Below are 22859 nucleotides of genomic sequence, written 5' to 3'. Positions count from 1 at the left end.
AGAGATCTGTCAGTGGACTTCACCTTTCCATTGATTTCCACGGAGTATGGAACCAGTCCTCAGCCTGGGAGCTGGAATTACTGTTTGGAAAACCAGGCAATAGGTTTTCTGTGCGTGTTTTAACCAGAATAAGAAACACTTCAAAAATACACATTTTCAGTGTCAGGGAAACATAAAATGTCTGTGGAGGAGAGTGGCTTCTGAACTACAATTAAAAGGTTCCTCTGCCCATTTCCAATTCAGCAGCGTGTTTGTTAGCGACCATTTATTGAAACAAATGTTTGAACGGTTTATACGTCCCATCACGACTACACGGTCAGGCAGCGCCCGCACACAGGACGGCAGAAGGGGTATGACTGCGTCTGTGCACGTGCCGGCCTTTTGCCGAGACGACAACAACGTACAGCAGTTCAGAGTAAAGCTGCATTTGCCTTCAACTGGAAATTTCCTCAGCTAACAAACCCGGGCCTCGCGTTTACGCAGCCGATCGCGTCCGTCACCTCGCCGCTACGCCACGGCGGGCACACGGCCACCTCCCCCCACCGGCGGGGACAGACGCGGGCATCTCGCGCCCCCTGGCCGTCCCCGGCCCCACGCACGAAGCGCCGCCGTTCGCTCCCCGCCCGGCCGTAGCGCCGAGGCAGCGGCCGCAGGGGGCGGGATGCAGCGCGTGGAGGCGCCGCCTTCCCGCCCGCCCGGCACTGCGGGGCTGGAGACTGAAGAGCCGGAGCGGAGGCGCCGCTCCTCCGACGCGCGGGAGGAGGTGAGCGGGGCCGACGCGGGAGTGGGCCGCGACCCCGCCGGACGTCTCCTCGGGCTGGCCGTTCCCACCGCCGCCCCGGTGGGGCTCCTCTCTGCCCACACGTCTGGGCGGGCTCCCGCGGGCCTGGCGGTGACGGGCTCCCCGGAGCCGGTGCGGGGGCTGAGGGTCGGCCCGGCGTCCGGGCCTGCCTGCCGGGGCCCGGGACGCCCGGGTATGGAGGCGGCCGGGGCGGAGGTTTGGAAGCGAGGGGCTTCGGAGTCGCCGCTCTCGTCACGGGCGGCGCTGTCGTTACGGCCCGCCGTGCGCCCCGCGCTGCGATGCGCTCACCTGAGCCGGACGGCCGCCCCGCAGCCGCCGCTCCGCGCCCGAGATGCCGCAGCGTAAGTGCCCTCCCGGCCGGCGCGGGCCGGTCGCTGCAGCTGTCCCCGGGCTCCGCGTTACACCGCTGTCCCGAGAGCGGTGCAGAACGCACTTGATCACATCAACAACTCGTTCAGGTTTTCCGTTTGTTCGTTTTTCTCCTTAAGGGATTACGCTTCTCAGAGCGGTTCTTCACAGCTGTCCCCTTCTAGCTGGTGTAGCTCTGTCGTGTTTTCTTAGGCTTATCCAAGGCCAAACGTCAAATTTCTATCACTCCTGCTGTTTCTTGTATCCACAAAGGCAGTCGTTTTGTAAAAGATGGGTTTTTTTGCATTCCATTCCTGAACAACCCAGATTAGCTAGTATTTATCAGCTTCCCATCTGTTTACAAGTTGATTGCTCAACAACTTGCTGTAAATCTTTCCAGAGACTGCAGTTAAGCTAACAAGTTTTTGCTTCCCTCAGTTCTCCTCTTTTCCTCTTCTAAGATATGTACATGTCCCTTCTGCATTCTGAAGACATTGCTTCTGTCAGCTCTTCAGGCATCAAGGCTGGATTTCACAAGTGTCTGCTGACTTGAAAATCTTTATCTTATCTTTATCTTTTAAATTCTTCACCTCCTGCCTTCCTGCAAGATTAATTTCAGTCTTACACACTCTTACCTCTGAACTGCTATCGTGCATTGAGTATAGTCCCTTCTCATGACTTCCAGCTCTGGTTTCTATCATCTCGCAGAGCCCAAGAGTCACACCTGTCTGTTCCGTAGGGTTATTTTCCATGAAAACATAAATTCTGTTAGTTTATTCCATTCCTCACATTCTGTTTTCCTTAGAACAGGTGATGAGAAACTGGACAGTGTGCCAAATCCAGCTCAGCAGAGCAATTCTTCATGTCCTAATCCTTGATATCCCCTCTCATGGATTTTTAGACAAAAACTGGAAGTGGGCTGCAGTATGGCGGAATAGTACTCATTGCCCATTTTCTCATGGCAGTTCCATTTCTATTCCTTTAAGTTTCACAGTATATATTCTGTAAATTTTGTGGTTACCTTCACATCACATGGCATGAACTGAAATGGACCTGTGTAATCATACAATGAATGCATACATTTTTTGTCATAACTAGTTGATGTATATCTCTCAGCTGATCAGAGTACAGCTCTTATTATTTTCCTGGATGTGAACCCAACAGGATACAGGAAATGCTGGTGTTTTGGTCATGCGTTGGATACAGCTCTGTTTGTGCAGCAAGAAAGATATCAATGGTTTTTCTGTGTGTAAAAATTAATGAGCTCTAGCAGAAAGTTTCACTATTAGAATCTTACTGTAGAATATGGATTTTGTGGTCACTTTAACTTATTATTTTTCATCTTTAGAACCTCAGTACAATTTCAGTGAGTTTCTCCCCTTAGTCAAAAACTGGGAAATGCCTTCTAAAGTATGTTCTCCTAATAGCTTCCTCTAGACCTGTGAAGAACAGTTTCTTTTGGTTGTAGGACATCGCTGTGTTCCTAGCAGATGGGAGGGTGAAGTCCCTCACTGGTTACTGGCATCTTGTACAGGTGCTCAGAAAGAGCTTCATTCTCCTTTATGTGTGGTCTGTTGTTGATAGCTCCCAGGAGAGAAGCAACTTGATGTTTTCCCTTTACTCCTTCTTAATGTGCCTTTCCTTATTCCTTCATTAATTCTCAGAGCTTATTCCTGTTCTAGAATTTAGACACCACTTAAGTCACAACTGCGGTTTCATGTGAATGCTTCTTTCCTGAGGGTTGTTTTGTGGCTTTCTTACATCTTCTTTTCTTTTTTCCTTTTTTTTTTGGCATTTGTTACAGCTTTACTGAATCTTTTAACCTCTTTTCTCCAAAATTATAGCAATCTCAATTTTCTGTGAGCCTTTGCCTCTGTTCCTCTGCAAAGCCTCTCTTACTGCAATGATAAACTTAAGTCCTAAGACTTTCTAATCTTTTGCTATTGTGTGAAATCTGTTTCTCTTTGCCATTAACTTTGTGTGGAATGCATCTCGTTTGCTTTTCTCCAGGCTTTATATTCTCTGTCCAGTCAGAAAATTCAGTTAGGCATATTCCTGACCTGTGTCCTTGAATCCCTTACCCTTGCACCAGTTGTGGTTAAACTATACATGGCCAGATCTGGTAGCCTGACCTAGCTGTGTCATTGTTGATCTCATGAATAAGCCTTGGGAAATTTCTCTTTATTTTTCTTGCCATTGGATACGTGCAGGCAGCTTGTTCCCCAGACTGAAAAGTGAGTAAGTCAGGCAGATGTCTGTGTCATGGTGGTTGTTGTAACATTCTGCAGCCTTTTTTCTGCAGTTTTGCAGGTTTTTTTTGCATTCTGCAGGTTTGTTGGTTTTTTTTGTTCCTAACCAGAGTAGAATACCATAATAAAAATCAGCATAATCTTTTAATCAAGTCCAGCTTTTGTGGACTCACTGTCCTTATGCCAGTCTCAAGCCAGCTATCTCCACCCCCTAATATTTTATATAGTTCCCCAGTTTTCTTTATATGCTTATTCTCAGTATTTCATTGACCATTCATTTTGGAAGCACAAGGTGGTTTTGAGGTTCAATAATTTGAGGCAGCTGAAGCTGAAAATACTATTTTCTACTATTAGAAATAGTGTATATATATATATACTATCCAGATCCATCTTTATCTATGGGAAAGCAGTGACATCATTACAGATGTTAGTCAACAAGTCAGAGTGCTGTGCTTAGTAGTACAAAAAAATATTTCTTGTCTCCATAAATGTAACTTCGATAAGTTCCTACAGCTGGATGGAAATATACACAGTATGTATTATTCTTAGGAGAAGAATGTACTTCTTGTTTCCTTATGTCTGCAGCAGCCAGGAATAAAAGGCTTTGGAAGGTCCTTATTCCTAATTAATATACATACTAAATGGGCAAAGGAGAAACAAGCTTTGTTTCTGAATAGGAGGGGGATTGTTAAGGTATTTGTTTTTTTCATGTGGTCGTATAATGCTCAAAACTCAGGCAGGCTGTAATGTGACACAGAGCTTGCAGATTGTCTGCTGAATGTTGTGGCAAAGGAGCTCGGAGACATTTAGTATTGAATCCAGTAGTCAGCCTTGGAAAATGTTACTCTCCACTGTCTGAGAGTTCCATTTTTTTCCTCCATCTGAAGTTGAAGGTCATAGATGATGCGGTATTATGTCTGAACCTCACAGCAGTACTTTCTGATTGAAACATGTGTCATGTAAGGTCACTCCATCCTTAACCTGAAATGCACCCTGGATCAGAAATGGGTATGTAGATATTTCCCTCTTCAAAGGCTTTCAATTCAAATAGTCAAACTGAGCTAAATTAAACTCTTGCTTTTAGATTAGTAAGTCTTAATTCTCTTTGTCAATATATACGTGCTTTCATACAAAGCTGTTCAAATGTAAGGGTTTCTGTGTGCTGACAGAATTATTGATCTTTGTACCGCAATTATTTCACCCTCTTGTCTTTCACATAACCTTTATTGGGTTCCCCCCAAAAAGGAGTTGAGATACGGTTTTGAAAACTGTTGTGAGATTCATCATGACAAACTAAGAAACGTTATAGAATCATAAAATGGCATGAGTTGAAAAGGACCACAATGATTATCCAGTTCCAACCCCCCTGCTATGTGCAGGATCACCAGCCATCAGACCAGGCTGCCCAGAGCCACATCCAGCCTGGCCTTGAATGCCTCCAGGGATGGGGCATCCACAACCTCCTTGGGCAACCTGTTCCAGTGCATCACCACCCTCTGGGTGAAAAACTTCCTCCTAAGATCTAACCTAAACCTCCCTGTCTCAGTTTAAAACCATTTCCTATCACTGTCCATCCATATAAACAGTCATTTACCACAAAAATAGCATGTGTTGTATGCAGTTTGGGCTTTTTAAATGTGTAGCTCTCGTTGCAGTCGTTTTTTAAAACTGTATATGAACATCACTGCAGTATTTTTATCCTCTTTCAGAATAGATCTGCACTGTAAGTAATTGACTTCTGTCAAAACTGATCATGTTTGCTGTAATGCAGATGACCAGAATGTGTACCTCTCATCACAATCCCCTTTCAAAACTAAACGAATTATCATCTTAGATTTATAGACAGCAGAACTAAGGTGCAGTATATCTAAGATCAGGATTCCCACACTAAAGTCCCTCTAAATCAGATTTTTATCTTTGGACAGAGTGTGGTACATGTGTGTAATAAATGTGGGTTTTGGAACGGAAGCCAAGAGTTATACGCTGTTTAATAGATTGCACTCTATAATGAAGAAATCTAACTTGTTGCCCTCATTTTTGTCTTTGTTCATTAATCTCTGACTTCACTGTCTCTGTACAAATGTTTGGAGTCACTAAATCCTTCTGCATTATGTATTCTTTAACTTGGAAAAGCAGTTGTGCATCTCTGTGGCTGATTTTAACTTGAATGATTTAAAAAATGTGTGTACTTCCTTGCATATACTTTTTCTTATTTGTTTTTACCTACTTCTGTAACTGTTAGTAAAACATTTGAAGTTTTTGTGTTCTTCCTTGGATTAGTGACACAGTGCCAGAAAAAAAGTTTGTTTTTCTGCATGCTTCATGAAACAAAAGATAAAATCTGAAAATTAGAACCACAGAATTTGCTTCAGAGTTGTTTGTGGATTGTGATGGCTTGTGAAAAAGTCTGATGCAGCTTTTTTTCCTTCTCTTGCTTTCTCTGCTTTTTTTCCAGAAAAAGTCATCATAAGTTTGGTGTCTTAGAATTATGGAATCAATCTCTATGATGGGAAGCCCTAAGAACCTCAATGAAACTTTTCTACCAAACGTGGCCAATGGCATCAAGGATGCCAGTAAGATCACAGTAGGCATCATTGGAAGTGGAGACTTCGCAAAATCATTGACCATTCGGCTGATCAGATGTGGGTACCATGTTGTTGTAGGAAGCAGAAACCCTAAACTTGCTGCAGAGTTCTTTCCCCACGTGGTTGATGTCACTCACCATGAAGATGCAGTAACAAAAACAAACCTCATTTTTGTAGCTATTCATAGAGAACACTACACGTCTTTGTGGGACCTCAAGCATTTACTCGTTGGTAAAATTCTGGTTGATGTCAGCAACAATACAAGAGTAGACCAATATCCAGACTCCAATGCAGAGTATTTGGCATCACTTTTCCCAGATTCTCTAGTTGTCAAAGGATTCAATGTTGTTTCAGCTTGGTCACTCCAGTTAGGACCAAAGGATGCCAGCAGACAGGTAAACATTGTGTTTGTTTTTATTTGACTTGTTTGTAAGATGAAAAGACAATCGTACAGAATAAATGATCCAAACTGTGCTCTAGGGTGCCTGTGTGTCTTTAAGGATTGCAGAGGAATGTAGGTACTAGCTTAGATCAACTAGCTGACATTTCATTGACTACAATAAGAAGAGTAGGATCCTAAAGTTTTCTGTAGGAAATATGTTGATTTATATTTTAGTGCTTCAAAAGATGAAGACACTTTTTCCCAGTTTATTTTAGTTTAAATGTTGTTTTTTGTGGGGTGAACTGTTGAAAGAGATGCACAGAAATCTGAGGTCCCGACCCCAAGGTTTGGGAGTCAGAAATGCCAGCTCTTCTAGAATTGCTTGCATTCAGTGTAACCACAGAGAGAATATAACCCATTATTTGGCTTCTGGAATATCCCAAGATCATAAATATGAGGAAACAGATGGAGGCACATATGTTTCAAAGTAATCATTCATTTGATCCAGAATTGCTTGGGAACATCATGTTCAATTTACTTCCCGGTGTATTCCCCAAATCCATCCTGCATACAGAAGGTACAGCTGTATGTTTTTCTTGCTTTGCTGAAGCAATATAAAGACATGCATGAGCCCAGTCCTTCACAGCTTTGTGGGCTACAAGGGTTACATGACAAGTGGTGAGTGTAACATGACTGCTGGAGACTACTGAGTTCTCTGGCACTTCAAGCAAATTTTAAGTAGTTGCAATAAATACTGAATTAGCATAATTTTATAAATAATCTCATTGCACTATTTTTGTTCCTTTTTGGAGTAGCAGGCCACTGTAAGTCATTGACTTCTGTCAAACCTCATCATGCTTTCTGTAATACAGATGATTGGAAACATTCTTACATAGAGATTACACCGTTCTCTGCTTTGCATTGTGTTTGTCCTGCAGCTGTTTTGGGGTCATCATTTAAGATAAGTGTACATTTGAGAAACTCAAGGTTTGGAAATTACTGTAGCCATTGTTTCAGGTTCAGTCCATTCCTATGGGCATTTCAGTGTGGGGAGTATGAGACATTTCAGTGTGTGGATTACCTGTACGTGCCACAGTCACCTCACTGTCAACTTCAAGCAAATGCCAATTTTATTTTGGTTGCTCTGTGGCTAAATAAGCGTGCATATTTTTACCTTTGGTGGATTTGTGCATAGTGTTGTTTTTATTCAATATTTCTTCTAACGGTGATACAATCTGTCAAAGTGATGTAAGCAGTAGTGCTGCAGTTTTGCACTGGAGCACTGGAGGCTCTTCAGTTGGGGCAGGGGGTGAAGGGGTTGTTGCTGTTTAATAGTTGAGTTTTTTTTGTTTTGTTTTGTATTTGGGTTTTTTGTTTCTGTTTTGTTGAGTTTGTTTTTAACCTGTAAGTCTTCCTGCGTCTACAATTCACCTGACTTTTCCAACAGGTCTATATATGCAGTAACAATGTTCAGGCTCGCCATCAAGTTACTGAGCTTGCTCGTCAGCTCGGTTTTATTCCTATTGATTTGGGGGCATTGTCATCTTCAAGAGAGATTGAAAACTTACCTCTGCGACTCTTCACACTGTGGAAGGGGCCTGTAGTGATTGCCATTAGTCTGGCAACATTTTTCTTCATTTATTCCTTCATCAGAGACGTAATCCATCCATATGTGAGAAATCAACAGAGTGACTTTTACAAGATCCCCATTGAGATTGTCAATAAGACTCTACCAGTTGTTGCCATCACGTTGCTCTCTCTAGTGTATTTGTCAGGACTTATTGCAGCCTCTTACCAGCTTTACTACGGCACTAAGTACAGGCGATTTCCACCTTGGCTGGACAACTGGCTGCAGTGTCGAAAGCAGCTTGGACTGCTCAGCTTTTTCTTTGCAGTGGTGCACGTGGCATACAGCCTTTGCTTACCTATGAGGAGATCAGAGCGATACTTGTTCCTCAATATGGCGTATCAACAGGTATGCTGATCCTTAGCTAAGTAAGCCAAAAGTGCCTTGGTTGCATATGTGATACATTAATACAAAATGCATGTTTTGTGCATCTTTTCCATTGTTTTCAGTCAAAAATCTTTAGGATTATTTTATGCATAGGTAATGCTTAGTAAGAAGGGAGAGTAAAAGAAACACCTGTGTACATTATGTCAGGTTGTGTTCACGTATGTATAATAGGTTGAATCAAGGATATATTCTACTTAAATCTTTGGCAGCAATATGTGCAATGAGGATGTAGGTTAGACAGGATAAGAGCAACACCAAAGAAAACTTCTGAGGTAAGTTTCTCTTTGTGTGTTTTTGAGATGCAGGAGATGTATGTATGTGGTGTAAAGTGCATTTACAAATGTGGGAAAGTACTTAGAGTAGATATTATTATGATAATATTCATAAATACAATGTATTTTTGCAGTGAAAGTTCTGATACTTTGTAACTTTTTGGACCTGTGGTAAAAATATTATGGACAGTAGAAATTCTGTGAATGTCACCTATTACAGGCAAGAGATTGACTCACAGTTCCCAGGAATGATAGCTGGTCTTGCATATAACCTTGAAACAGTCTCTGACAAACCCATAATCCTTTAGAAGAGCTGCTGCTTTGTCTGTCAGCTTATTGCCACCTTTAAAGTGGCAGGAGAACAGCGTTGCCATTCAGCATATAAAATCTGCTGGAAAGACAGATGAAATTGAACAGAAAGAAAAATTAAAGAAATCAAATCCTAGTAACAGAACAAAAGCAGATTGGGTCCACAGATTCTAAAAGAAGTGAGAAATTGAGCTTCAGAGAAAGGCAGAAAAAATAAAACTATGAAAAACAGCAAGGAATTGTAATTGTTCCTATGTAGTAAAGGATCTACGATATTTTTACTAATAGTTTGTCTCATTTCTAATAGTTCTGTAAAAATCTCACTTGCTAACGTTCATAGTGGACCTCTTCTAAGACACATCAAATCACTATGGTTATCTTAAAATGGAAAAAATAATTGAATATCTAGGCAGCTTAACTTTTAAGGACCTGAGCTGTTTCTTTTTTCTGGTAAAGTTCTCCAACTAGAACATTTTCAAATGCATTTAATATCAACAGTGAAAGTGGCAAAACACTTTGGCTTTTGTATAAGGAGCTAAAGCACTAAGAGAAAATGATGCTAAATTGTTTCCAAGTGTAAAGAACTAAAACACTGTGGATTCATCCAGTTTATGCTATAGAAGATATGTTTCCAAGGTCTGAAGAATATGATTACTTTTCTGCAGTATAGAGTATGCTTATACACTATAGAGAAATGTAGAACTGCTTGTATTTATAAAATAATTATTGTAATGTGATGTTTTATTTTACCAGCTCATCTAGTTTTCCTGCATAACATATTTTTAATCTATCAAGAGCCAATAGCAACAGTAAGGAAATTGTTTTTTCTCCAAGGCATGAGGAAACCTCTGAAATATTTGACCCCGTTTTATAATTGTTCTATTACTGTAGACATTTACTCAGCAAAATAATTTCTGTTGATGCTTTTAACATTCTGGAGAATGAAGTGCTTCCTTTCTGCTCCTTCATCAGGTTCATGCAAATGTTGAAAATTCTTGGAATGAAGAAGAAGTGTGGCGAATTGAAATGTATCTCTCCTTTGGAATAATGAGTCTTGGGTTGCTTTCTTTGCTGGCAGTAACTTCTATCCCTTCAGTCAACAATGCCTTAAACTGGAGGGAGTTCAGTTTTATTCAGGTGTGTTCTTCTCAAAGTAATAGATTTTTGTTGTTAACATGAATTTCTTTCTAATGATAATTATTATGTTACAAAAAGCACTTCGCAACGTGATCAGAGTATGTTGTTTTTTCTATCTCATAAGTTAATAAGAGCAACATATCTGTACTCAGCAAATAGATCAGCATGTAGGCAAGTTCAGCATTTTATAGGTATCATAATAGGGATTTGCCTTTTATTGATGTTGGCATTGAAGGATCAACACAGACAAGACCAAATGAGGGTAAATCTATAAATTCCTTTTCCACTGTTAGGATTTATTTCTAAGTTCTAATTAGATAAAGTAGCACAGACTGCACACCCATATATTCATTGTTTGTACACGACTGCAATGAAATTGTTGACTAATTCCTACCTACACTGCATCTGCTTTGCTGTTTGGGTATTGAGTTGCATTTCATAATTTACAAACATCTGAAATGGAGTGCTGAGGAATGCTTTTTTGGCTGTAATTGTAAGAGATCTTATGTATGTAGCAAAGCACAAAAATTTTGCTGAAAGATTTGTCTAAGTATCATTCCCCAAACTGACCTGTTCATTCTCACTCACCATTTTGAGCCTTCACAAGAAGTAAATGCTCATTTTGTACTGTTCAAACATTCCTGCCATCCAGAGTTCTCTATCTGCAGATAACAGTACTGCATATTTGGTCGCAAGGTCATGACTTTCAGCCACACACCCAGAATTTGTATCTAATTTTTTCTTTCACAGATTTCCAGATCTCAGGCTTGTGTGATTTACTCAAAATCCAGACAACGCATACATATTCACATGCCTACAAAGGTGTTTTTGTTTGTATCGTATTTTCTGTAGTTATTTGCACTGTAATTAAAGGCAAAATAATTCAATTTTTAATTATGAACTTTTGCAAATTATCTCTTGGTGTTTTGACAAATTGGGAACAAGTTGTTCTCTCTGGAGGGTTGTTATAGTTGGTTCTGTATTGCATGCTAAAGAGAATTAGTATAGATAACTATTTATGATCATTTGCCATTTTTAATTGCACATAAGAAATTGAAATACTAAAATTTCTTTAAAGTTCATGATCATTATGTGGTACTTCAATTTTTCAGTAATCTCAGGATGTAAGTTAGTCTTCAGGTAGTCACTATTCCTTTGAAAAAGTCATTTAATTTATTCAATCAGAAAAAAGGCTTTCAGTGATCCCCACACTAAAGTAAAAGTTGTTTGCGAGTTTGTATTTCCCTAAGTTAGTGGAATGAGCATCGAAACTACAGCCTGTCATCTCAGCATTGCTCTCCTTTTAGCTGGGGAAATCAGCATGTCTTTGCCTTTAGTCCTGATTCCTGAGGTAATCTGCCAAAATACTTGTTCAATCTCTGTTTCGTATCTCATGGATGAAGAGTCAGGCAGGCAGTCAGCACACCCAGTCAGTTTCTCACCTCAGCATTTCTCAAAGAGCAACACATTATTGATTGCTCATCTCAGAAGGTACAGTTTGATCAAAATAAGAGCATGACTTCCTCTAGGGAGCACTACCACTAAAATGCACTCAGTTCTAATGTCTGCTGGCAGAATCTGAGTTTAGAATTAGCAAGTTATTTACATACACAAGCCCAGTTAGTTTTCTAACCCTACTGCAGTAGAACAAGCTCCGAATAGCATCATCCTATGTACAGTGGTACAGACCTTTACTGCAGTGTTTCTAACACCATAGAGAATCCCCAGTAGTGAATGTTGTTGTCCAGAAATCATGGTTGTCTTTGATATCCCAAATTATTTTAGAGATGCTTCCATCTTATCTCACCTGATTTCACAACACAAGTGACAGCAGCTCCAAAAATTCCTTAAGAACCATTCCTAAAACTATTCCCAGCAACCGTACTAGAGCCTGGGAAGAACATTTCCAGCATTTTCAACTGGTATTGCTACTACTCACCAATGTGATTCCAGTCAAGGAAAAGTATCTCTTTTTGCTGCTTTCAAATGTCTTCTACTCTTAAAGATGTTAGCATCCTGTGCCTCCCAGCCAAGATCAACCCCTTATAGTGAGCTTTTACTCAATTTGCAAAGGCAGCTAGTTCTTCCTGTTGTATGAGAACTATTGAGTTATGGTCTGAACCACTGACTGATCACCTGGGGAAAGCACTGAGTCAGCCATGGGAGCATAGGTGAAGGCAGTTCCCTTGTGTGACCAGAAGGGGTGGAGCCTGGCTGCACCTCTCCTAGACCCCATTTAGGGCTGACTGCCACTGGGGAAGGATCTTTTTCTGGAGATCCTTCTATTTGGAGTTTTTTACTGCAAGCCTATGACGTGGGTGAGCATTTCATTTTCGATTGTCTCTTTCCACCACAATAATTTTTCTAACTATAGACCTGTAAAATACCATCCTAACCACACCACTCTTCTAACTGTACATTTCTTAATTGTACACCTGTGCATCTGGAAAAGTTAATAACTGCAAACTAGGATAAGTGCTCTTGATGGAACTTTAGCTGTGACAGACCTGTCGTACAAAGAAAAAAGCCTGCAAAATGCTAGGTTGTATAAGGAACATCTTCCTTCTAGTTAAGTACTGAAACACAGCGACAGAGGCAATTAAAAGCCTAATGGAAGAAAACACTGTCAGTAGTTGACAAACCCTTCTAGAATTGTCTTTGGAATCAGATTATTAGATGAGTGATTCTAATGGACCGATATATACTACTAGTGTATGCCCTAGCAACACCAAAGAAGCATATAGCAATTTTCTGCAGGTAAAAAAAATCTCTGAGTAGAGATGCGTAACACTTTTCTTGTCCTGTTTTTAACATTTTACTGTTATTTACTAGCTTCTCTTTTGACCATTGCATACAGATATATCTATATATATGTATATGCCAATATGTATATACATATTGGCAAGTTAAACCATGGTATTGATCTGCAGTATTTCCCTTTTTATAGGAGTTAATCCTTATAAATGTTATTAATTAGTTCACACCTTCCTCTGTCCCTAGAAACTGGTTAATCTTGACGTAGAAAACTTCCTGCTATAGGAAAGCTGGAGAGGGACTTTCCATAAGGGCATGCAGTAACAGGGCATGGGGAAATGGTTTTAAGCTGGAAGAGGGTAGATTTGGAGTACGTATTCAGAAGCAGCAATTTACTGTGAGGGTGGTGAGACTCTGGAACAGGTTGCCCAGGAAGTGAGTGCCCCTGCCCTGGAAGCATTCAAGGCCAGGCTGGATGGGACTTTAAGCAACCTGATCTAGAGGGAGGTGTTACTGCCTGTAGCAGGGGGTTGGGACTGGATGATGTAAAGATCCCTTCTGTTCCAAGCCATTCTAAATTTTTATGATTCAATGATTCTTTCACTATTACAGACGCTTTTAGTAGACCCAGGCTACTTTTTTCTTAGGACAGAAAGATTGTCTGCTTCTTTCTTTACTGAAGTTAAAACAAAGCCCACTATCCAGTTAATACACATTCTTTGTTTTAGCGACTTTCTACAAATGTTTCTCAACCAAATTACAACAGTTTAGAAGATAAAAGTTTTTCATTATTTGTCCACCCCCAGAAGTCAAAGTGTAGTAGTCTTTTAGCAGTGTTTTGGGAAAGACAAACTTAAGACCTTTAACTCAAGCCTGCAGAGCAGTACTAATACCTGTCACTAAAAAGGACATCAAGTCAGAAAACCACAGGATATCCCAAGTTGGAGAGGACCTAGTGGGATCATCAAGTCCACCCGTGGATATGGTACCTTCTGCAGCTTGCTGTAGATTACATGATGAAGTCCTTTGCGGGGTATTGTGGGAACCTTCTTTTTAACATTAAATCCAGCACTGCTTGTTTATGAACTGCGTTGTTACTTTGTGCCATTCTACACAAATCCTGTAGTGTCGATATTCCTTCTCATTAACCAGTGGATGGGGGAGGGTAAGGAATGGTTTATGCTAACTTCAAATAAGTGTGTGTAGGTTGTTGCAATGAAGGTCATCATTAGGAAGAAGCAAATTACACCTCTTGAAGCAAAAAAAATTTCAGTTGATAAACTCAGATCTGTTCCAGCAAAATGGCTCTGATTCCATAATAAGTATGACTCTTGATACAATCTACCTTTATAGCTGGGAAAACATATTCAGAAATTAATTGTAAAGCCAACTGATGTTGTTCCAGTAACTTTGCTGAGATTGTTACTTAAGTTCATGTCTTGTGGTTTGCTTACATAGGCCCTAGCATATAGATACTAGTGCTTTAAATCGGTGTTTAGTTCTGTCTGTAGTTTTCAGAATGTGAACTTAAAACCACATAATGGTACTTTGAACTAATACGTAGGTATGACCTTTTAATGCAATGTCTGAAAGAAATATTGAAACAATGGGTTAGACTTAATCTGATGAAGAACCAAGTACTGTTTTCTCATCTTTTTTCCCTGGTTTCTCTTTTTTTCAAGTCTACACTTGGATATGTTGCTCTGCTCATAAGTACTTTCCACGTACTGATTTATGGATGGAAAAGAGCTTTTGAAGAAGAATGTTACAGGTTTTACACACCACCAAATTTTGTTCTTGCCCTTGTTCTGCCTTCCATTGTAGTTCTAGGTAAGATCATTTTACTTCTGCCATGTGTAAGTAGGAAACTAAGGAGAATTAGAAGAGGATGGGAGAAAAGCCATGCAATAGAAGAAACAAGTGGGTCCATTCCACATTTCTCTCCAGAAAGAATAACTGTGATGTGATGGTGGACTACATTTTGTTAGTACTACTGAAGATGTTTGGGTTTTCCTCGTTGTGTTTTTTTTTGTCTTGTATTTTCAGGAGTTTATGTAATGTATGTGTAAATCAGTGTGGACTTGCTTGGCATACATACAAGCCCTCAGTGGATTTATGAGAAATTGATAACTAGGAAATTGCTATTTTGGATATCTACAAAAATACTTTGTTTTGAATTACAGAGGGCAGATAATCATGAAATCAGATTTATTTTAATGCTCCTTTGCACAATTGTATCACAACAGTATTTTGTTGTAACAATGCTTGTGAGATATTTCTTTGACTTAGTGTGTCAGAGTGCTATGTCTTAATACCGTACTTTACCACATCTGTCATTTAAACCACACTTCTGGGTTACTGAGTTCAGAATATTGAGTTAATATTGAGAATATAGAGTTAATAATTTAGGAAGCATCCAGATTTTGAAGCAACTGAAATTAATTTGTAACATGTTGCACATGTACAGTGTATTCATTTTTGTGGTTTTCAAATATTCCATGATTTAAATATGCAAAACCAGTTTCAGATGTGGCCTAATTATGCATCTTGTAAGCAGACAGTATTGTACCTTATGGGACTTTTTTAAAGAGAATCGCATGGAATTTTAAACCTTAGCATCTCTTTCTGTATGTCATATGAGTCACCAAAGCATTATTATGCACGAGTAGGAGGACTTGCAGATATGTATGCAAGCAACTATTTCTCGATGGAATAATTATTTTAAAATACCAGAAAATATTTTAAAACAAAAATACTGATAAATCTGCAACAATAAAAATCCACTTTCTCTGTGAAACTTCCAGTATGTTAGTACAACAAGGAAGCACCACATTACTCATGTTCTATATGTTTTTACATTGGAGTTTCAGTTACATATGAATGTCCCACAATCTATCTTAGTATCATCTTGTGTAAATACAATCTTCTATTTTTATATATAATCTTACTTTTAGAACAGATGTTTCTGGGATATGCCTGAATTTTTGAGAAAGAAAATGATTATTCTCAAACTTAAAAATGAAACTTTTCCTCTAAGACTTGACATTTGTGTTTTCTGTGGGATTCAGAAAAACATTCAAAATGATTTATTACTATTACTTTGTCAGGTATTACTCTAACAAAATAGCTAAACCCAATTTATGTACCTTCAGTCTACTCTTAATTAGCAAAACCTTTATTTTAACAAATGAGAATTGATCCAAATTTTCCTTGGATATATGAAATTATATTTTTCTTAACTATTTTTGCACTGGATCTCTAAGTTTCTTAGCTGAGTCTTCACTTATTATTTCTTTGCAAGCATTTGTCATCAATATGATACCTGTCAGAAAGAAGTTGAATTTATCCTTAAATATCATCAATCCTTTGAATCTCAGTACTTCTGCAATGAAACCAACAGCTCCACAGAAACAGAATCTAGGATCAAATGCTACTCCCAGTTACACCAGCCTAAATCTGAAGTGTTGTTAGTTGTTTTTAATTTCATTTCAAACTCAAAAATATACTACAGTTTTATTTTGATTGTAGTACCTGTATTCTCCAAACATCAAATCTGTGTATGTTCAGGGTTTGTTGCAAATCAAGAGACAGCTGGATCATTTTAATTCCAGGCGTGTCCACCAAGGTAGTAATGTTACTGTTCCATTTCCTGTATGCAGCTATTTCAGTGACAAATGCGATACGTGAGCCCAATACTGTTTTATCAAACCAGATATTAAGCAGAAAAACTGTAGTTACTGCATATAGACAGGAGCCTAAGCTAATAGGAATCCCATTTTCTCATAAAAATGGAGAACAAATGTCATTTACAACCGCTAACTTACTTTGCCTGTGTGTAAATGCATTTCAGTTACAGAAAGCTGTATATTTTTGGAAGGCTTGCAGAGTAACCTGTAACTGAATTTCCTAGCCAGTGTTTTTTTATTCCATTATTACAGACAAACTGAATAAAGCGTAGGCAGTTTTGCTCCATTGCTTTGAATAAATTTAATTACAGAATTAGTACAAAAAGTTCAACTGACACAACTATTCTCTTGGTTCTAATTACTCACACGTGCAGGTGTTTGCAGAATATTTGCTTGTGAGTTGTCTGAAAGGCAGTTAATCTTCACAAACCCATGGCATTGTTTATGTAAGAGCTATTTCAACTCTTTGTTATTAATTTCATGCTAGAGAAAACAGCACATGATTTGATATTAAAATTCTCCAAGACTTTTTGTATTTTAATGATATAACTACTGTGCTATGTTCTGTCCCAGTTCTGTGCATGAAACCTAATTAAAGTCACTAAGATTGAACAGTGTAACTGAAAGTAGAATTTCCTACCTTTGAACAAATTTAGAAACCATTATTGTTGACAATTTCCAAATTAAAAATAACAGCAGCATATTTATAGTAATTATACATTTCTGCAGGATATATAATTATCATTCATATCTAATTCTTGTCTGATTCAGTAATGATAATGATGCAGAAGTAAGATACTGTACTAGTTGAACATTACATCAAAGTCAATATATGTTGTAATATATCATGCAGCCACTCACAGTGTATACAGAAATGTATTTGCCCTCTATCCTATGCAGAGTTATTTCATCATTAGACTTCTTCAGGAATGTTAAAACTCTTAAATTTTGAAATGACAGAAGTGTCTGGAGGGAATAGTAATGTGTTCTTCCTTTCTTCAAAGTACGTGTGTTGAAAATCAAAAATGTGGTTTAATTTTACTTGAAAGGTTGAAATACTGAAGTATTAATAAATAGATGATATTTTTAGACAAAATGTGAAGAGATTTTTGTTAAGTATTTGTGTTATAACATGACATAACAGTTTCCAGTTAGGCCATGTATTTATTTCTAATTGGAATAAGATGACTTGTTATTTAATCTTGTGTAGTGTTCTTTATTGTAAGGACCAATTAATAAGATACTAAATCTGAAAATAAAATGACACTCATGCACTTATTACACATGTATATGTTCAGTCACATCAGGAAACTATTCATGTGATTAATTACATTGGTTTCTGTGGGAGGACTAGAGTAAGGAGTTACTGGAAAGACACCCGAGGCTAAAAGTTTGGTTTCAGTTGCCTAAATGTACTCTAATAAAATCACTTAGATTCTTCAGTTATTTAGGAGAATATACATGTATTTTGAGGAACAGGCTGCTATAAAAATATTTTCTCTGTAACATTATATGAATCCTTATTATATGAATCCTTTACTGCTTGTAGGGATGCCCTGCCAAATGTGAAAATAACCTTTCACTTCTCTTAATTACAGTTAAATAAAAACAAAATATTGCTTTAATATATGATGCAAAGCTTTACATATTATGCTAGAAAATAGAAACCTCTATGTATTTAGCAACAGGATGTTTGTTTTTTACGGACGTGAGGTATTTCTTAATGTTGTTTAAAATGCAGTTCTATTCCAGATCCCATATTTGTCTTTAATTTTATATTACAATTCCATTTACTGTAGCAACTATGGACAAGTTAATTAAGTCCTCATGGTCTTGAATTATTTAGAGATTAATTATTTTGAAATTCAGTTGTGCAAGTTGTTTGTGTATGTAGCTTGTGGTAACAGTTGTTGTGAATTGGTGCCACTTTTAACATTTTGTTCCAGCATTGTGCATAATGTGATGTGCCAACATGAGAAAGAAAATACATTTGTATTTTTATTTGGCATTAATTGGCAATGAGGTATTGTGTATCTATATACAATCAGCTATACATGCTGCCCAACTAGCACTAAGGGAGATTACTGGTTAATCTAAGGCAAAAAATTCCCAAGTGAATATAGATTTCACAGGTGTGACTACAGTTAGGAAACGGTTTTCCTCTGAATGTTATAAAATTAAAGTTAGATATATCAGCTGCATAAAGATTAGATTGAGAATTAAGTGTGATAGTTTGAGCTGTAACAGTGAATTTATGCAGTGGTCGTAGATGCACATGCATAGTTCCTTTCAGATAGTACATTTCACAGGGTTTGGATGTCATGGATGTTCATTTGGTAGTATTTTCTACAAATAAGTAAAGTTGCAGTACTGATATTGTATCATTATATGATACTGCTTGAATTAGATTGCTGCCTGTGTAACAAGTGACACACAGAACTGAATGGTCATCTTTATATATTGCTTTTCATGCCTCGCTCGCAGTGTCTTACAGTGAACGTAGTTTGTCTCCCATATGCAGTATTTTCCTGGTATTCTCTTTGTAGTTGTTTGTCAGGGGTTTTTTGTGCTGTCTCTCTGAACAGGGCTATTATAAAATGTTAATAAAATGCTTTTACCTATTTTTCCATAGACTCTGGTTTACAGAAAAATCAATAAAAAGTTAATGTCACGTATTTGGGTTTCTCTTCTGTGCTTATGCGTAATAAAACTCAGTTTGCTTTCCTTTATAATACATGTGTACTCTGATTAACAGGTTTTCAAAGAAGTAGAACTTGAATGGAAATTCATAGTAAAATTCTCAAGAGTAATTAGTTTCTTTTACAACACATTTACAGGACCATTTCCCTTATCTGATTGTAATGTACTCTTCATCTTTTCAGGACACAAAAAGATGCTGTAGTACTATCATTATTTATTCGATCCACTTGGTGTTCAAAAAACATGTGCCCAGCAGTCTCAGTTTTGACACAAGAGATTTGGCAGGGGGAGATGTTCTTCATGTTTGGCTGTGCACATGAGAAAGCGTTACTGTTTAAATGAGAAAAACAGGTGAACCACTTTGCAGTTCTCTTTCCAAGTATGTACCTTTTTGTCCTCGGAGCCCTATGCCAGTATAAGAGGAAAGAGGAAGATAATACATATGAGGTGAAACCCTGCTTGAGTAGAGGTTCAGCAGCACAAACAGTTCTGAATGCAGAGAAATCAAGATTCACAAGTCAGTGAAGCCATCACAGTTCACATTATTTTCATATTAATTTGCATAGCTTTCCTTTACTCTCAAAGCCATTCCCTAGCAGCAACAGAATATAGATGCGTTTAAAAATCAAAGTGTTTTATATCTGTGTCCTGCCTGTCATAAAAATAACTTTTTGGTCCTAGAGATCTGTCATTTCTGAGCTGCTTTAAAATTTTGCTGTTTCTGTACATCACAGTGCTTGTTTTTTCTGAGTGTTGATACTATATTAGCAGCTGAGAACCCTGAATTATACCTTTGTCCAAGTAAAACTGAAAAAATGTAAGTTCTGTCTACTGTGACTTTCTTCATTTCCTGTTAATAACTGATCAGATGGAGGGCCTCATCAAATCCACAGCACATGATGACCTAAACACTGCATTGTGATAGATAGGCAGGTAAATTCACATGCTTCAAGTTTTGTTGACTTTACAGATTTGAGAACTGCCGACCACTTTGCTTGTTGTTTTGTTGTTCTTTTTCTTCTGTGAATATCAAACATAGGAAGTCTGGCAGTACAATACTGCATTTCCTTGTTGTCCTTCTTTTCCCTCATCGTATTGGTCAAAACAAGACACAAGATTGAAAAAGACAAGAACTCTTAATCTCATTTCTGTACTGTAAGGAGCCTGGTGCTGTATTCAGTGCACAGCACGCATTGCTTTGAAAAAGCCTACGGGTCTGTACAGCCAAGAAAAGGACATCACTTGGCTATGGCAGAAGACCCTTTAATGCAGCAAGAGCAAAGTTGTGTGCTTGCAGAATATATTACTTCAGAAAGTTAGGACTTAATTTTTGAAAGAGCAAATAAAGTTTGTGTGTGAAAATAATTAACTCAAAGTCAGCAGGAGGTTGATGGCAGATCGAAGTACAAAGCTTTAATCTTCAAATGCAGAGCTATCCCATACATAAAACCATGTGACTGTGTATTCAAATGTAATCGAAGTCTACCTCAACAAACAAAATTGCTGAAATTTTGCAACAAAATAATGTATTCAATTAAAACAAATATAAATGTTTACTCTTAAAGTATATTTTTTCTAGCATTTGTAAGATTTAGTTGTTAACAATTGGGAGTTAGTACTCTCAGGAGTAAGGTACTAAGGTCTTTGTGTCTCAAATATTATTTGTTCCCAAGGGAAACAGCAGATGTGATGAAAAACAATGGAAGCCTGTTGTTTGAGGTAGAAAACTGTTAAGTAAATATTTTCACAGTTGACTGCAGGCTTTTTAGAATGGTCATTTGCCAGTTTGCAGAAGGCAGCAGAATCCCTGTAAGTCAAACTTGCATAGTGTAGCTTCTATTGAAGTTCTTCATTTATGAGAAAGCTTCACGGTGAGCAAATGAACATTTGCAGTATAATCTTTGGAACACTCAGCCAATAAATGGCACATGACCAAAGCTTATAATTTACAGACTACATTGCTCAATTTAGTCACATTCTTACTATGCTTGTCATTCAAAGCAACAGAGCTTAGAATCATTTAAGCCACAATAAATGTAGATTTTAGCTTTTTTTTTTTCATGAGCCTTAAAATTGGTTGAGTATGTACACCTTGAGTAAGTATAGGGGCATGATGCAAAAAAAAAAAAAAAAAAAAAAAAAAAAAGTATAATTGCAGACCTGTAGGCATTATCATTGTGATAAATTTCAAATAATAAATAAATCTTGTTTCATCCCTTGCAGGTCTAGATATTAAGACCTCAGCTGAGAATCATTCAAAATAGCAAATTTTTAAGTAAAACAGGGAGCAGCTAGTAAAATGGATAAAAAGAGATGTGTAAATGGGTGGAGGAAAAGCTTCAACCAGTAGCTCCAGGACCTTTGCTATGTTGTCATTTTAGGTGAATGCACTGCTGTGTCCAGTAGAGCCTGTCACCATGTATCATCTGTGTTGCTATGAATGCAGCTTGTGAGATTTGGGATGTTAAAGTGGTCACTACATTTTCCAAATTTAATTATCATTCTATGCTATGTTGTGTTTTTGATGTCATTTTAAGTTGTATTCAGGATAAACTGTTATGGAATACAGAGTGTGGATAGGTACATGAGGTATTTACAGAATGATAAAATACAGCTAGTTAGAAGAGGACGCACAAGAATCAGAGTCCAACTTCTGGCTCCACAGCATTACTGAAAATCCAAACCCTGTGTCCCAGTGCTTCTTGAACTCAGTGGCTTGGGGCTGTGACCACTGCCCTGGGCAGCCGGTTCCATGCCCGCCGCCCTCTGGTGCAGACCCTTCTCCCTGACCCCAGCTGCCCCTCCCTGACACAGCTCCATGCCATTCTCTTGGGCCCTGTTGCTCAGCACTGCCCCTCTGCCTCATGTGAGGAGCTGCAGCTGCCATGAGGCCTCTCCTCAGCTCATCTGCTCTGGACTGAGCAAACTCAGGGACCTCAGCTGCTCCTGTTGTATCTTCCTCTCTAGAACTTTCAGTATCTTTGTAGCCCACCTTTGGACACTTTGGAACAGTTTCATGTCTTTCTTATATTGTAGCAGCCAAATTGCACCCAGTGCTGGAGGTGAGACCATGCAGACCAGGGTGACCACCGCTCCCCTCACCCACTTGCAGTGCTGGGCCTGCTGCACCTCATGGTACGGCTGGACCTTCTGGCTGTCAGGGCACACTGCAGTCTCATGTTTTCCCCCAGAACTGCCCCAGATCCTTTTCCATGGGGCTGCTCTCCACCCTCTTGTCCCTCCGTCTGTATATACACTGAGTTGCCCCATCCTAGCAGCACAATTGGACACTTGCTCTTGTTAGACTTCATGCAGTTGGTGATTGTGCAGCTCTCCAGTTTGCCAGTATCTTTTTGCAAGATCTCTCCTACCCTCAGAGGAATCAACAACACCTCCTGTTTTCACAGAATCACTGAATCACAGAACTGTAGGGATTGAAAGGGACCTCTAAGAAATAATCAAATCCAATCCCCTGCTGAAGCAGGTGCTCTACGTTAGGTCACACAAGTAGGCATCCAGGTGGGTCTTGAATATCTCCAGAGAAGAGACTCCACAACCTCTCTGCGCAGCCTGCTCCAGTGCTCTGTCACTCTGGCAGCAAATTTTTTCCTTGTGTTTGCG

General features: G+C 38.8%; 1 protein-coding gene across 1 annotated transcript; it reads left to right on the top strand.

Annotated features, from left to right (window-relative positions):
- The first annotated feature begins 709 nt into the window (after nt 1–709).
- STEAP2 (STEAP2 metalloreductase) lies at nt 710–15742 on the top strand. Its single transcript, XM_042889126.1, has 5 exons — nt 710–763; nt 5855–6379; nt 7814–8341; nt 9934–10098; nt 14535–15742. The coding sequence occupies exons 2-5, from the start codon at nt 5888–5890 to the stop codon at nt 14817–14819; spliced, it is 1470 nt and encodes a 489-aa protein (XP_042745060.1). The 5' UTR covers nt 710–763; nt 5855–5887; the 3' UTR covers nt 14820–15742.
- Nucleotides 15743–22859: the final 7117 nt, after the last annotated feature.

Source organism: Lagopus leucura, unplaced genomic scaffold (genome assembly GCF_019238085.1).
Source record: "Lagopus leucura isolate 7727_CA_CO unplaced genomic scaffold, USGS_WTPT01 Super-Scaffold_100157, whole genome shotgun sequence".
Taxonomy (NCBI): domain Eukaryota; kingdom Metazoa; phylum Chordata; class Aves; order Galliformes; family Phasianidae; genus Lagopus; species Lagopus leucura.
Note: the sequence above shows the minus strand (reverse complement) of the source record. Positions and strands in the feature narration are given on the sequence as shown.